At 42.7% G+C, this 17,231-nt stretch overlaps 1 protein-coding gene across 17 annotated transcripts in view; it reads right to left on the bottom strand.

Moving 5' to 3' along the window:
- Window positions 1-7,917, bottom strand: part of cadps2 (Ca++-dependent secretion activator 2) — a 607,285-nt gene extending 599,368 nt beyond the window's left edge. For 7 of the 17 annotated variants that reach the window (XM_059652338.1, XM_059652341.1, XM_059652344.1 and 4 more), the window contains exon 1: window positions 7,140-7,917. In XM_059652338.1, coding sequence (XP_059508321.1) covers window positions 7,140-7,478 — 339 coding nt within the window. In that variant the 5' untranslated portion in view covers window positions 7,479-7,917. The remainder of the gene's footprint in view (window positions 1-7,139) is intronic. The other 10 variants (XM_059652342.1, XM_059652343.1, XM_059652351.1 and 7 more) reach the window with 2 other exon arrangements.
- Between the last annotated feature and the right edge of the window lie 9,314 nt (window positions 7,918-17,231).

Here is a 17,231-nt window from a genome sequence, read left to right as displayed (position 1 = left end):
TCCCCTGCAACCGCAGGAAATGCTACACTTGCCCCCACACCTCCTCCCTCACCCCTATCCCAGGCCCCAAGATGACTTTCCACATTAAGCAGAGGTTCACCTGCACATCTGCCAATGTGGTATACTGCATCCACTGTACCCAGTGTGGCTTCCTCTACATTGGAGAAACCAAGCGGAGGCTTGGGGACCGCTTTGCAGAGCACCTCTGCTCGGTTCACAGTAAACAACTGCACCTCCCAGTCGCAAACCATTTCCACTCCCCCTCCCATTCTTTAGATGGCATGTCCATCACGGGCCTCCTGCAGTGCCACAGTGATGCCACCCGAAGGTTGCAGGAACAGCAACTCATATTCCGCTTGGGAACCCTGCAGCCCAATGGTATCGATGTGGACTTCACCAGCTTCAAAATCTCCCCTTCCCCACTGCATCCAAAACCAGCCCAGTTCATCCCCTCCCCCCACTGCAACCAAAACCTGTATCTGCCTCCCTAACCTGTTCTTCCTCTCACCCATCCCTTCCTCCCACCCCAAGCCGCACCTCCATCTCCTACATACTAAGCTCATCCCACCTCCTTGACCTGTCCGTCTTCCCTGGACAGACCTATCCCCTCCCTACCTATACTCTCTTCTCCACTTACAGTCTGCCTCCCCCTCTCCTATTTATTCCAGAACCCTCTCCCCATCCCTCTCTGAAGAAGGGTCTAGGCCCAAAACGTCAGCTTCTGTGCTCCTGCGATGCTGCTGGGCCTGCTGTGTTCATCCAGCCTCATTTTATTATACACAAGAACATTAGCTTTGTTTTCAATTTAGAAGCCTGTGGATAGACTTTTTTTAAAAAATCTCAGTTCAGAAGGCAGAGCTGAGTTTAGAAGAAACTTTCAACTCTAGAAGTGAGGACAAAAAACCAGCTCAGGAGAAGGGTTGGAGTTAGTAAGTTTCAAATGCAGGAAAATCTTGTAAGAAATTACTAGGTTATTAGAACTAGATTTAGGCTCTCAGACTTGTGAAAATTTCACACTGGCAAGTTTAAAGAGGTCTCACTGCATTGACTCCACAGTCCAATGCAGAGGTAGAACCAGGAGGTGAGATAGGCATATCATTTCTCTACACTTGCTTCTGTAACAGGTAGTGTCAGGAAACAGGTTTAAGCTTTATTTTGTCATATCTTACTATTTTCTATATTTAAATTGTGTATTTGTTTTGTGTAATAGGCATCTGACTGCTGTTCAAGAAAATCTGCAGTCTAATGCAAAAAGGTCAGTGGTGTTAGACAAAAAAGTTGGTGATTTGCTGGATGCGTTTCATTTTAAGTTTGGACTTGTCCACTAGTATGAGCTGGAATAGAACACTAGGATGGGAAAACATGGTGTGGATGTTATCCACATTATCATACCCTAGTAAGGCAAGAATCTGGGAGGGATAGAATGGGGAAAACCCAAGATTTCTCTAGGATCTGGAAAGAAGTCATCAGTTAGAAATTTCTGGGGTTAAAAGGAGTAAGGAATCCAGTGCTCAAGGCAAGCCTGAATTAGACACTGGCACAAGGGAATTCTTAATGCTTCAGAAAGCATGGATTTCAGAGACAACTTTTCATGATTTTGGAAAATATGGTTCATTCTGTCCTTTGTGTACTGATACGACTGATGTGATCACTGAAATTGTTTTGATTGATACAAGTGAAACACCACAAGAAAAAAGTGAAACTAAAAGCAAACTGCAGATGCTGAAAATTTGAAAGAAACAGAACACTGAAGCAGCTCAGCAGGTCTGGGTGAGAGGAACAGAGTTAATGTTTCAAATCTAGTATGCCTCAAGAGCTGGAAGTGATAGAAGATGTGACATGCTTAATTAAATCAGTTCTTTTTTAACCTCCAAGTAGTAAGAGGGAAAGTTAATGAGGGCAACGTTGTTAATGTTATGTACATGAACTTTCAAAAAGTTTGAATACAGTGCTGCAAAGATTATTGGAAGAGTATAGTGCATGGAATGAAAGGGGAAGTAACAATGAGGATGGAAAATTAATAAAGGTTATTGGAAATTGAAAGTGGCTAATGACTTTTCAGGCTGGAGAAAGTTTTGCAGTCAGAGGTCCCCAAGGGTCAATACTGGGACATTGCTTTTTCTGATTAAGTATTAATACAATTAATTAATATTTAATAGTAATATACCTTGGTGTGCAGGAATAGTTCAAAATTTCTGGATGATATGAAACTTGGATAACATAGAACTTCATAAAAAAGGAAGTTGATTAACTGGAGTGGACAGACAGATGAAGTTCAAAAGTGGGGAAGTGATGCAAAGGAAGTGGAGACAATATGAAGTTTATTACATTGAAGGGTGAATAGGAAGAGGAACCTGGCTGTACCTGTGCTTGTGTCATTAAGACAACAAGACAGATTGGGAAAGCTGTTAATGAAGCCTAGGATCACACTTTACAACAGCAAAAGACATTGATTTGGCTTCATCTGGACTACAGTACCGTGTACAGCTCTGCTCACTCACCATAGGATGTAAATCCTGGGAAAGAGTTGAGAATAGGTTTGACAATGGTTCCAGAGAAGATATATTTCCAACTTACCTTTTAACAGAAAAAGGTTAAGAGATTTTTTTGGGAAGGAACAAGGCAGATTGGATACAAGTTTTCAAAGTTGCAAGGGATTTGGGAAAATAATGAGAAATGTGTTCCAGCTTATAACAGGATCAAAAGAGGACATTTAGTTAACTAGTTTTCCAAAGACACAAACATGATGCAAAGAAAAGATTCTATACATCAATTACTCAATCTACAATGCAATGTAATGAAGGCATAATTAAATAATTCACTGGAAAATTGTACCCGAGCAGCTTGCTATTCTTGACATGTGACAAAGGAAAAGACACTGTTCATCTTCACATTTTGAAAGTTCATTGACTGGTTGTGAGATGAGTGTAGGCCCTGAAAGTGGATAATTTATTTGCCCAGGATCTCAGTTTCCAAAAAGGAAAACTGCTTTTCATTGTATAACTGGCAGTATGCCAGTAATCCAGCCAAGTTGGGTTAAAATTAGTTATTGGCCAAAGTTGAAAGATAAATCACCATGCAAGCACGATCTGATAATGCTTTTGGAAACCAACTTTACCCAGATCAGGTTAATCAAAGCACAACAAACAGTGAGCTGAAATGTTGGACACATGGACAGCCCAAAATACTGGGGATGCTGAAAGATATCCTGAACTTATAAATACCCCGTGCAAAAGCTGGTCTTTCTTCAGCTTTGTAGAATGTTTGCTGCAAAAAAAAAAAGGGTGTCAAAAACTTAGGCAAATGCTGACTTATTCTGATAAAACAATTGATGCTTCAGAATAAATACTTCCATGATAAAATCCAATGTGGGAGAAAAAAGTGTAGCTCACTTGGCCACTGTTAGACACGTTACTTTGTGTACATGCACACAGTTGCTCACTAACCAAACTGCTGTGCTGCATAAGCTCCAAGGTACAGGGTCAAAGGCAAAACACTTGTCTCATACTCAGAAGGCTATGCAGGTCACAACAGCAGGGGATAAATTTAAAAAAACACTGGAAAGTAAAAATTCATCTGAGAACTATCAAGTGACTCACTCACTTAGGCAGACAAAGTGAATTATAATTATTTTGATATTGTCTCTTGAAACTGCCTTAGATATTAATGCTGCCATGCATATTATAAAGCAATTTGGACTTTGCAGAGAGAATCGAAGTCACTACATGACTTGCAGTGATTCCTTCTGTGAAGGCAGCTGGCAAGCGTAAACAGCCAAACATAGCAGTCATCAAGCAGTGACTTGATGAAAATACACAGGTACAGATGTGACCACACCAAACAGGTAGGGATTTGAACATCCAAACACCTTGGAAATCAAGTATGTTTCACATCAAGAATCATGAAAAAAATCCACAAGTGTATATTTAAAGCAATTTAAATAACATTTGAGTCATTGTGGTGAGCTTAGACATATCGTTAACAGATACAACCTGAGGGCTGAACATACAAGGAAAAACACTTGTCACTTAATGCTAACTGCTTCTAAACACTTACAGGTCCATCTTGCAAATCAAAAGTTCAACTCGAATTAATCCAAGTAACTGATTACTTAGATATCTAGAGACAGCACTACTACATGAATGAAACAAAAAACACTGCCTATTAAATTGTATAACACTGGTTCTTACAGAGCAATACATCATAAAGCAACAAATTGGTAGACTAGAAACAAAACATAGCTACATGATGTCATAAGGAAGAAAAGCCCTGTCACTTGCATTAACAACCCAGCTGAAGAAGTGACATGCCCTACCAAGGCTAAGAGGACGAATGTAGGTACAATAAAACAAAAGCTTCAAACAGCCAAGGAAATGGAGTTTGGCAGTGTCTAGTATGATGTCCAATGCAATTGCAAGCTCATTATCTCAATCAATTCAGATGATTTACTGGGAGGCAAAATTAGTTGGATTGTTGGGAGCACATTAAAATTACATTTCAAAATGTAAAAGGAACTGCAGCTTCTAGCACCACAGGTCTAGAGGGAAGTAACAATGTTTCACAATAAACTGAATAAGCAGAATTACGCTAATGTCATTTTCCCCATCTCCTTATTTCACTAACAGGTTTAAGTAAAGGGTGAAATTTAAAAGGTAGACACAAGAGTGGAGTTTTACTTCTACTCTGAACTAGTGTTTTCACAAAGTCTTTGAAAAGAAAGTGTTGCATTTGTTCACTGAATTACAAACATTGTTATTGATTGAATGTCCTGCCCAAAAAAGTCTCTTCAACACAGAATCAAGATACCATTGCAACGTGGAACCACAGCAGGGAACTAAAGGTATTTCCAGCCTGCAGTGAAGAGGTCGCATATTGAACGGCATTGACGTGAACAAATTGACAATGTAACAAATAAACCAAGGTTCAAAACTCAGGCCCATTTAGTTTCTCAGGAGTTAATGTCAACTGAACTCAGATTTAAAAAACAGGAATCCTTAAAAAGGTGACAGTGCATGCTATTGAATCAGAATGCAGAAGACGGCCATTCGACCCATCATGCTGGTGTGGTGTATGGAAGAACCATCCAATTAGTCTCACTGCACTGCCTTTCCTCACTCACACTGCAAATTTCTCCATTTCAAGCAGAGATAGCTTTTGAAAAGTTATTGAAGTCACTTCCGACTGCCCTTTCAAGCAACTTATTACAATCATAACCCACTGACAAAAAAGTCCCCAACCACCTTGGATTTTTTTGACAATTAACTTCCAACCAAGTCAGCTAGTTACTGATGCTCTCACTGATGGAAGCAGTTTCTCTCTATCCGTCAATTTTTGACAGCATCTATTAAACATATCTTTAATGGTCACCATGCTGAAAGGGGAACAATTCCAATTTCTCCAGACCTTCCACTGGAAATAGTGTGGTGCAGAAAGCTGCAGGTTTTGAGTTCTGCATAATAGCACAAGTTTGAGAGACTGTTAGAGATATTTAGTCTGATGACTAGAGGACAAAAAAAAATTCAGAATGATAACAGCACAGCCATTTGGCTTATTTTATCTTCAAAAAGCTTTCTGCTAAAGCAGCCAGTCTTATTTCCCTCCTTTTCCCTACAGGCCTGGAAATATCTCTTCAGTAATCATGACATCCTCTTCTGAAAGCTACATTTAGACTTGTCTCCATCTCACTTGCAGTTCGTGCATTCCAGATCCTAACCACATCCCGCATTTGACGTAAAGCCACCACAGATGTACCAGGGTGCACCTGCTCTTATTGTAGAGACGGCTGTTGGTTCTGTCACCCAACAGTCACCACACTTCAGGCAAGGGGAGACATGGACAAGGACAGCCCTTCACAACAAGCAGAGCCGATACAGGAAATGAATCCACACTATTGGGAAACCAGCCCTTCAGTCAACTGAGCATTTCCCTCATGTCACTTTTGGTAACCACTTCAAAAAGCAGCATCCTCTGGTTCTTAACCTTTCTGCCAATGGGAAGGGAGTTGCTCTTAATCTATAAAAGAGCACTGACTAGGCCTCAATTGGAGCAGGTGGCCAGGACTGGGCAGTAGCCATTTGGCTAGAATGTCAAGGCCTTGGAGCAGATACAGAAGAGGCTCAGCAGAGGGGCATCACGGATAAGACATTAAGCCACAAGAACAAAAGTAAGCTAGTCAGATTTTCAGGTCAATGATTGAGGCTGAACCAATATCCTCAGTTCCAGCTTTCAGCCTTCTCCATGTAAGCCCTTGATTCCCCAACTGATCAAGGATCTGACTCAGCCTTGAATATACTTCATGACATCAACTCAAAGCCCTCCGTAGTTGAAGCCTCCGATCCTCTACCCTCTAAAGAGGGTCCTCCTCATCCGTGAACTAAATGAGCAACTATTTGCTTGTATTAGTAAATCGTAGCCCTCCCACAAGATGAGACCTGGTCATTTAGTGAGACAGGAGAAGCTGGGGGTTGTTCTCTTGGGTGAGAAATATGACAGGAGATTTAGTTGAGAAGCTTCAGTTAAAACAAATCTTGAAGTGTTTCAATAATTTACCCTGATTTCAAAGGGTACAGCAAGTGCAAAGTACAAAAGAATATTATTAATGTTAGAAAAGGAATTAGTCAAATTGTTATGGTATGGTGGGGGCAGGGGGATGAAAGCAGAAAAAAGTTTCAAAGCAACTCAAAGTATTTGAGAAAAGAGCGAGTTAGTGGGATAAATAAGATCGGACGGAGGGCGAGAAGTGCTCATCGGCGTGGCTAAATGCCGAAGGGATTGCAGTTTGAGGCTGGAGATTTTATTCCGATTAAGACAACCTCCGAGGGGAGGGAGAAAGTTGGTCAAGTATAAGGCGATCATTGTATGTTTAGGCGTTATTTCAGTGGGTGGGTAGCTCCTATAGCTGCAAGTGCGGGCTGGATAACAGCAGGGAAAGGAAGCGAGGGACAGTGGGCCGGCATGAAGAGTGCGGCTAACTCTTTATAAAAACGCACACGTTGAAGTGTGCTAAGCAGAGTTTGCATTGATTTGGATACAGCAAGCTCGGTGTAAGCGGCAGGCGTTTCCAGCTTGGCTGCAGAGTGGGAAGTGAGGGTGAAAGTGTAAAGTGCGGGGGTAAGAGGGTGCCCCGGGCTCTCACTCACCTTCTGCTGTCTCCTGGCCATGTCAGTGGGTTGTTTGGCATTAAAGGGGTAAGCGATGCACCGCAGCAGGAACACGTAGAGCTGCAGCGCCTTCCTCTTCTGCGAGTCTTCCTCCTCCCGCTGGATCCTCTCCTGCTCTTCTCTCTCCTTCTCGCTGGCCAGAGACGGGCTCGGGCTGACGGAGCGAGCACTGGCCGTCCCTCGCCCCTCGCTGACCCGGGTGGCCGGCAGGGAGCGGGTGCTCCCGCCGCTCCCCCCGCCGGCCAGCGGTGGCTCCTTAGCGGCATCGCCTTCCAGTACACCGTCCGACTCCTCCTCGCTGGAGGACGGGTCCAACATGGTCCACTAAAGAAATACAGAGACTGGGGAGAAGCCAGTGACTGAAGAAGGTTTTTTTTCGGGGGGGGGGGGGGTGGGTGTGAAGACTGAGAGCTTTAAAGGCAAAGCCCGCTCTCCTCCATCACCACACGCCTTAGTTACTGACTGCCTGCACACAGTCTACCACACACTCTCTCTCTCTCCACCTCCTTAATAAAGTGGAGCCTGAAATAGGGCGGAGTTGGTGCTCAGTGAGTCCCGGACGATTTGCTTGCATAGACCTATCACAGATGGAAGTTCGCCAGGAAGCGCTAAGTCACAGGTATCCAACCTGTAGCTTAGTGAGCAAGCAACACGTGGGGCTCTGCAAGCAGCAAACAGACTCTTTCAACTTACAGTATTAGACCTGTCTCTCCCTCGCTGCACTCCAACAGTTCACAAACCTGGGGTGGGGCGGAGGACAGAATCGGATCTGCCCTCGCATTGAAAAGCAAAACTGTAATGTCATTGAACCACAACCTGGAGCTCAAACACAGCAGGAAGTCAGATGTTCAGACAGATTAGCGTCTCCTCCTTTCGCGATCCAGGACTGCAAGAGACGATCTGCTGTTAACCCTTTGAGTGTCAATAATCATCACAGACACCCAGCACTTGTAAAAGAATTAATTCACCCCGGAAGCGCACGTCATCGGCCAGAAAATAAAGTACAAGGGAAAAATAAATTTTGTTTGCCAAAATAATTTTAAAAGATCTACAAACGATGAGGAGAGAGAAATCTAAGCAAATCAAGAATAATAACAATCAGTTTTTTTTGTATTGTTAGCTTCAGGGATTTATTTTTGTTTTGTAAAAGGCTGTATTCACATTGAATTTGAATTTTTAAATGTATAAAAAATCATTTATGGAACATTTTATTTCTTATCCCCAATGACCAATGAGGATGTGAATTGGAGACGGAGATTTCTATCAATCCAGTAGTTTGATTGTCATTATTACACAGTGAAGCGTTTCCCCCTTATTCCAGATTCACCTCTTTAATCATATTTAAATTCCACAGTTGTCGCATTTGAACTCAAATCCCTCAATGGTAAAGATGGGGCGACAGATTACGAGACTAACAGCATCACCCCACCTTCTCTACACACACAACAACAACGTGAGCCAAATATATGGTCCCTGCAATGGGACAAGGGCAAAGCAAAGAAAAATTGAACGCGTGTTACTTTTTAAATATCCAAGTATTTAACGTTACTGTCAGCAGTGAATGAAGCAAAGTCGACAAATTAATTACAATTTAATAGGAAAACATGCCCGTGCCAGATCTAGCCCCGACTCCAGCTCTGATTCTGGGAGTTTCTTGTGTTTTGATTTGGGGAATAAAATCAAAGAGCGACACTTCAGAGAAAGGCGCGATAAACCCTTTGTGGGCCTCTGCTACATCGTTGAAAAAGCTACTTTATTAGCTTTCCTGCTCCTCTGATGCTGCTGGGGCTGCTGCGGTCATCCAGCTCCACACCTTGTTATCAGCCCCGCTCCCGTATTTCTTCCCCTACCCTCTGCGATAGTTTTCTTAGTGAGGTGTTTATTACCTTTTTAGGGAAAAGCGCAGGTCACTTGCTGCGAGTGGATTTTGTTGTGGGCCCGATTTTTCCTTCCCGAGAACATACTGGAGGTCCCGGGCTCCAACTATATAAATTCACCAAGTTGAAGTGCGGTCTGAATGAACTTCGACTGAGTCCTGTGAAATCACAAAGTCTGCTGAAGAGGAACAAAGAGAGGAAAATTAACAAGCGAAGTTTTTTTTAAAATAAGCACAATTATCTATTACATATTTTGGGGGAATGCTGTATTAAAATTGTGAGGAACTTCTCATTGGAGGACGTGGAGAGGCTGAACAAGAGAATTCTAGAGTTTATAGATTCAGCACCTGAAATACAGGAAAAGAAAATCAAGGATAACACGGTGTGGAGCTGGATGAACACAGCAGACCAAGCAGCATCAGAAGAGCAGGAAAGAATGGTCCAGACCCGAAACGTCACCCTTCCTGCTCTTCTGATGCTGCTTGGCCTGCTGTGTTCATCCAGCTCTACACCTTGTTATCTCAGATTCTCCAGCATCTGTAGCTCCTACTACGAAAGGAAATCGAGAATGTGCAAGAGACCACGAGTACGGCGATCTCATCCGATTGCAGCACTGACTGATGTGAAAGAGATTCAGAGAATCAAGACTGGAATGGTTTAAAACAACAATGTTTAAAAGTATTATTGAACAGATTAAAAAGTCTGGCCTTAGTTCAGTACAGTCAGTAGGGTTGACCTTGCAAACTGAGCCAGTAACAACTGTCTTCGGAAATGTTAACTTATCCCAGGTACTTAAGAAGTTGTACTGCAATGAATGTGAAAAAAAGTGTAGATTCAACATTTGTACTAAACATAGAAAGATGGAAATGAAAGGAGTAGGCCATTCAGCCCTTCAATCTACTGTCCTATTCCATACAATCACAGCTGATCGTCCAACTCCATCAGCTGTTCCTGCTTTCAACCCATACTCTTTGAATCCTTTAGCCCTCAGAACTATATCTAACTCCTTGAAATGATTTGACCTCAATCACTTTCTGTGACAGGTATGGGGATCTGACTCAAGGTGCTGTACAAATAGAGCAAGACATCCCTGCTTGTGTAAGTGAATCCTTTTGCTACAAAGGCCAACATACCAACTGCTTCCTTCACTTCCTGCTCCACCTGCTGTCTATAGTATATTGAGAATGATAAGTTAAGACAAAGTCAGGTAAGATTTACACCAGCACTTAGGAAACATTTCCCCCATTATGACTTCATTTTGGGGCCTGAAAACATTTGCAATTGGGAACTGGCAGAGACAGAGTGATGGATAGAGAACCAGTGAGATAAGGAGGTGGTGGGACGGGGCAGAATTCCATAACAGCCACTGCTGCCTTAGATCTTGCAACCCAGCTGACAACCCCACTTGGGGTGATTTCAGGAACACTTGATTTATACTCATCTTGAGTTAAGACTTTAAAAGATACCAAGAAAGGACTGAAGAAAATATTTTGTGTGAAGCTTCCACGCTCTGTTCCATTAAAAATGCTTCTTCACAGCTTTTCTTTTAAATGAGGACATATTTGTACTCCACAACAGACATATACACAAATTAGGAGCTGAGGTAGACCACTTGGCCCCGTAAATATGCTCTTTCAATACAGCACATTCCCATCTCCCACTGAGAACCTTTCACCACCTTTCCCTTTGCTGCTTAAGGACTCTGTTAAAAAGTGTTCGAAGCAGAGTTCCCAAGACTCAGGCCAAGATTTTTTTAAAATTCTCCTTTTGTGTACAACTTTAAACAATGACTCATTGTTTTAGATTCTCCTACCAAAGAAAATATCCTTTCTACATGCACCTGATCAATACACTCAGGACCTTACGTGTTTCAAGCGAATCATCTATCACTACAATGGATACACGTCCAATCTTTCTCAAACGACTACTCACTCATTCCAGATATTAGTCCAGTAAACCATCTCCGAACTTCTTCCAAGTATTAATATCTTTCCTTAAGTGAGGGATTCTACAACATTTATAGTATTCACGATATGATCTCACCAATGCCTTATATAACTGAAACATAACCCATGTACTTATGTATTCAACTTGCAATAAATGCTAATATTCTATTATGTTTCCTCCTTACTGTACCTGTAGACTAACCCAGTGCCATTCAGAGCACCTATTATCAAGAGGAAGAGTGATAACTCCTCTGTTTTTAAGCCCCCATTTGTAGCTCGCAATAAGTGTTACATTATCTTTAAGAAAGTGACAGCAGTTAGAACTTTATTGACCATTTAAGGAGTATTTACTTATTGTGGAGTGAATGAAGTATTTTTAAAAAGTTGATAATATACATTTTTTTCAAAATGCCTGATTTGTAAAATTGTCAAATGATTTTTTTCTTGAATTAACTTGATTTAAGACCTGTTGAATTAACTTAATCTCAATCTTGCACATTCACAAAACACAACAGTTCTGATTTATTAATTTATCTGAAGAATAAAGTCAGCAAATCCAATGACATTGACTGTATTACCAAATCATTTCATTTAATGGTTACTGGATCACGCAACAAAGTTGCTGGTGGTGTTTGTGGAGATGGGACTGTTCGGAGTTTAGATGTCTCTAAAGCTAACAGTTAGGGGTATATATTTTGCAACAGAGTTCATTATTCCATGGTCTGTTTTGTAGCCCATGAGACACCATTCATCACAAATGACGGTTTGTCGACTTTTTTTTGCTAGCTGCTCATTTGAGATAATGTTCACATTTGAAACAGTTGGTTGTCCTTTGAACTTTAGAAATGGCTGAACTGTGATTGTTGCCTTGGTACTACAATGCTTTCAATAAATGGAACATAAACTATATCATAGGAAGTCAGTAGCTCCAACTACAATTACACAACCAATGATAAATACAATATATTTTGGGCAAATAATTTCCTGATGCATTTACATAATAAGAAATTGGTTATCATGTCGCAATATCTCTATGCTCTGCCATTTACCTCCATTTTAGCTCCATTGTAGGTATGCTTTTAATTCAATGAATACTTTTTATTTCACTGAAGCAGATTCTTGACCTTATGATGAGAAAAATTATCAAATGAGTGGAGCATTAAATAAGTGTGAAAGCTCCATGTGTGACAGAGAAGTCCAGCTTTTGCAAAATGATTGTTTCAGAAATCGGCACAACTAGACACATGGGTAATCATTTTCACTGTCTTTATTTTGGTGATAAGTCTGATCAAACGCATTGTTCATATACCATGACAGCAGCTAGGACAGAATTCACAGCTGGCTCACTTCCCAATGCACTTGAGCAAACCCTACAGGATTTAGTGAAGCCAGGTCAATTATTTAAGCTCCTTGTGCTTCTGTCCTACAGTGAAATAGAATGTCCTAGGACTGGAAAGTTGGGAGTGTAGCATCTCTGACAGGACTCCTTAAGATGTTCAAAAAAGAAACTAAAGCTAGCCTTTCAATCTGACGGCTACCAAGAGACAAGTTGTTTTTTAACTCACACATGGATATTTTCTCACCAATTCACTTCATGGGACCTACATCCATTTGCACACTCTCTGCTCACCAATAACCAGGTCAAATGTGCTGCAGACTGATGTCATCACGTAATGTCCCTGATGTACTATGTGTGGCTCCAACTTTTTTCAATGAAGAAGGGCAGAAGTAATGATTTGCAATGTTTCTTGTGATAAAGTTGAATGATGTACAGCTGGTAATGTACAGGAGTCTGATTCTCTGTAATGTACTGCACCCTTTATATGAACCGAATCTATTTAAAGTCATAAACTGGGGCAGATTTTCGACTTCAACAGCTGAGCAGTGATGTGAAGGATCAGGTCACATGCATTTCAAGCATCATGCCTGATTTCCACATTCCGCCTTGCCTGATAATTACTCTGCAGGATGGTGAAAATATCAATCTGCATCAAAGCCTAATTGTTGTTAAGGAAGCACAGCCTGTCATTCCAGACTTTAATAGTCTCATCAAGGAAGCTAGCAGATTGGAAAGTACTCATCAGTTTTAGGTTGCAAATTAGATATTTCATGATGTTATTACATAACATCTGTAGCAGGTAATACTCAGGGATACTGAGGCTCCCCTCACCTTAAGACTATTTTGTACCTATAGCACAGCAGGACATTGATGGTGTGATGTTTACAGGGCTTGTTCATGGGTGGAGGAAAGGACAAGCCTCAGTGTGAACTCTGTAGTGAAGCTTCAAACAAGTGAAAAATTGGCTGGGATGCTTCTAGTCACTACTTGTCTGGCTTCTGCTGCCCGTGTGGGGTTCCTTCAAGCCTAAAGCTATCTAGAATGGATGAGGATAACCACACTTCTGGTCTAACAAGAAGAGTCTTGTAGCTTACACAATTAAAAGTTTATTGCTTTTGTGCCTATTTGTAGATTGCATGAAAATAATCTTCATTAACACAGAGACTGTTCGGAGCTCACTTTACTTTCTTCACAGTTTCTTTGAACATCATCACAGTGGGGGTAACAAAGTGTAGAGCTGGATGAACACAGCAGGCCATGGAGCATCAGAGGAGCAGGAAAGCTGACGTTTCGGGTCTGGACCCTTCTTCAGAAATGGGGGAGGGGATGGGGATTTTGAAATAACTAGAGAGAGAGGGGTAGGAAGATGGAAGATGGATAAAGGAGCAGATAGGTGGAGAGGAGACGGACAGATCAAGGAGGTGGAGATGGAGCCAGTAAAGGTGAGTGTAGGTGGGGAGTTAGGGTGGGGTTTGGTCTGTCCAGGGAAGACAGACAGGCAAAGAGGCAGGGATGAGGCTGGTGGGTAGGAGGTGGGGGTGGGGGTTGAGGTGGGAGGAATGGATAGGTGGAAGAAAGGACGGATAGTTTAGGGAGGTGGGGACAATTTGGGCTGGTCTTGGGATGCAGTAGGGGGAGGGGAGATTTTGAAGCTTGTGAAGTCCACATTGATACCATTGGGCTGCAGGGTTCACAAGCGGAATATGAGGTTCTGTTCCTGCAACCTTCGGGTGGCATCGTAGTGGCACCTCAGGAGACCCAGGATAGACATGTCATCTGAGGAGTGGGAGGGGGAGTTGAAGTGGTTCACGACTGGGAGGTATAGTCTTTTGTTGCGAACCGAATGTAGGTGTTCCACAAAGCAGTTTCCAAGCCTCCGCTTGGTTTCCCCGATGTACAGGAGGCCACATCGGGAACAGTGGATACAGTGTACCACATAGCAGATTCTCAAGTGAACATCTGCTTGATGTGGAGGGTCTCCTTGTGCCCTGGCATGAGGGTGAGTGGGGAGGTGTAGGGGCAGGTGTAGCACTTCCTGCGGTTGCAGGGAAAGGTGCACTGGGGGAGTGTGGAGCAGACAAGGGAGTCATGGAGAGAGCAGTCCCTCCAGAGGGTGGATATGGGTGGGGAGGGAAAAATGTCTTTGGTAGTGGGGTCAGACTGCAGGTGGTGGAAGTGGCAGAAGATGATGTGTTGGATCCAGAGATTGGTGGGGTAGTACGTGAGGACAAGGGGGATTCTGTTTTGGTTGTTGTTGTGGGGAGGGGGTGTGAGGGATGAGTTGCAGGAAATGCGAGAAACACGGTTGAGGAGGGTGGTACTACTGAAGTCAATCAAGTAGTAACCTTTTTGGAACCAGGTTCAACACCTTGAGAGGCAGAGTGCCAGCACAGCTCCATCAAGAGTATTCTGCAATTGTGCCAAGTGGGTGAATGTAATGGTGAACAGCCTATAATGCTGATCTGCAATTTCAGATAGCACAAGGTTGGTTAATATCATCACCTCTGTGACCTGTATTATTTTAAGGGCTAACCTTTCTGAGACCAAAAAAAATGCTTTTAATTTACATCTGTTGGTGCACATTTAATGGATGTTGGATTGTGCTTATTGGTGAATTTTTTTTAAAATCACTACAGTGTGGGAACAGGCGCTTTGGCCCAAAAAGTCCACACTGAACCTCAGAGCATCCCACCCAGACTTATCCCCTATAACCCATGTGATCTGCACATCCCTACTTGGGTGTGCCCATCCACCCAGCCTGCACATCTTTGGACTGTGGGAGGAAACCACAGCACCTGGAAGAAACCCACACAGACAGTCACCTGAGGCTGGAATCAAACCCAAGTCCCTGGCACTGTGAGACAGGAGTGCCAACCACTGAGCCACCGTGTCACCCTAATTGCTAATCTCTGGTAATGTTAAGGGTGGCCCTGGATTGTGAACAGGACAACAGAGGAGTTGATTAGCCTGGGGAATCAGAGCTGTCATGTGCATGACTTGGCAGCAGAATAGGGAAGATGAGTGGATGGGGATGAGGAGAGAGAGGAGGAGGATTCAGGTGGTACTGAATGCAATGGATTCAATAACAACCAGTTACATGTTACAGAGAACTAACTTAGCTGAGGGCAGGGTGATAGTGTGGGGGTGTGGTGCTGGTCTGCTCTCCCCACCCCCCAACCTCCATCCAGTCCCATCCTATTATGGATGATCATGTTCTGCAATAGAGCGGGCAGAACATTCATAATTGTGTCTTATTGAGTTTGCATGATGCACCTGCCATAACTGAATCATTGCAAGTTTGTTGAAGCAGTAAGAGAAGGGCTTAAAGCTGGAGCATTGGAGTGAAGTTATGTGTGGGTGAAAAGGAATATCTGCATGATAGGCTGGAGAGGGCACTAATTGCTTAGAATTACAGATGGGTGAATGATGGCGCTTTGAGCAGCATAAAGAGCTAGTGTTCTGGAAAATGATAACATCATGAGAAGATGCATTCGGTCAGTTTACTGATCAATGGTTGATCATTGGAATCCACGTGGCATTGCAGTCAACTCCTCAGGGACAGAACCTGGCACTTGACTTCATGGACACTTATTCATAGTTACTTGTCAGAGTTTGTCACTCACTTTTGCAAGAACATTGTCCGACTCCTCCAATCGCCTCGAAAGCACCTAGAATAGATACAGCACAGCAGGAGGCCATTTGCATCCATACCAGCTCCCTGTAAGAGTTGAAGCTGGTCCCACTCTTGCCTATTCCTTTGAGCTCTGCAATTTTTTCCTTTTCAGATAATTATCCAACTCCTTTTCCAAGCCCACAATTGAATCTGTCTCCAGCATACTCACAGCATTGCAATCCAGATATTTGGCCACTCGCTCCACTTTCAGAGAGAAGGTTTCTCTCATGCCGTTCTGCTTCTTTTATGCACCACCCTAAATCAGTGTCCTCATGTTCTCAATTCCACCACCAATGAGAATAATTTGTCCTTACTGATCTGCATGGTCCAGATCCTCCAGAATTAATACTTCCAGCAGCACATCAGAAAACCTGTGAATCCACTCTCATGCTGGTTGATCCATTTCTTGTACTTTTGTTTCTATCAAAGTCTTCCAAAGACAGTCTGAAGTAAGGTCTGTGTGGAAACATGTGATCCATATACCACTGAGTGCACATTAACTAGCTTTATTAAACATAACTGTTTCCAAGTCATGGTGCAAGAGGGTGTTCTTGCAGACTCAGGCTCCAGTTCCATGTGATCTGACATCATTACGGTAAAGCTCTTTTTGCTCAAGCTTAGTGACTATTCTTAGAAAAAAAAGGTACAATTCACACTTTACTCAACAATCAGTCCGAGGGATACAGCTCCCCTTTAAGAAAGGAAGGATGTCTTTGAGAGGTACATGTTAATCTCACACATTGCTGATCCCCCTTTTGAATATGCAGCCAGACTGCAACACATTTCCTAGATAACAAAGTGTGGCGCTGGATGAACACAGCAGGCCAGGCAGCATCTTAGGAGCACAAAAACTGACGTTTCGGGCCTAGACCCTTCATCAGAAAAATTTGTGCTCCTAAGATGCTGCTTGGCCTGCTGTGTTCATCCAGCTCCACACTTTGTTATCTCGGATTCTCCAGCATCTGCAGTTCCCATTATCTCTACAACACATTTCCTGCTGTGTTGTATTACAGCAGGATTCACTTAGATGCACCAAAACACAGTCATAACCTCCAGGGCATTGGACCTAGCACTGAACCAGTGGGACTATACTGGATAGTTCTTTTCAGTGAATATATCCACAATAGACTGACTGGCTTCCTTCCTTTTATGTGTTTCTTTGAGGAAGCAGCACAAATTTTGCAAGCTGCCTGCCTCAATGAGACTGTACCCTGTGCCTGAAAAAGAGCCTTGTCA

This window comes from Stegostoma tigrinum, chromosome 18 (genome assembly GCF_030684315.1).
Source record: "Stegostoma tigrinum isolate sSteTig4 chromosome 18, sSteTig4.hap1, whole genome shotgun sequence".
NCBI classification, from domain to species: domain Eukaryota; kingdom Metazoa; phylum Chordata; class Chondrichthyes; order Orectolobiformes; family Stegostomatidae; genus Stegostoma; species Stegostoma tigrinum.
Note: the sequence above shows the minus strand (reverse complement) of the source record. Positions and strands in the feature narration are given on the sequence as shown.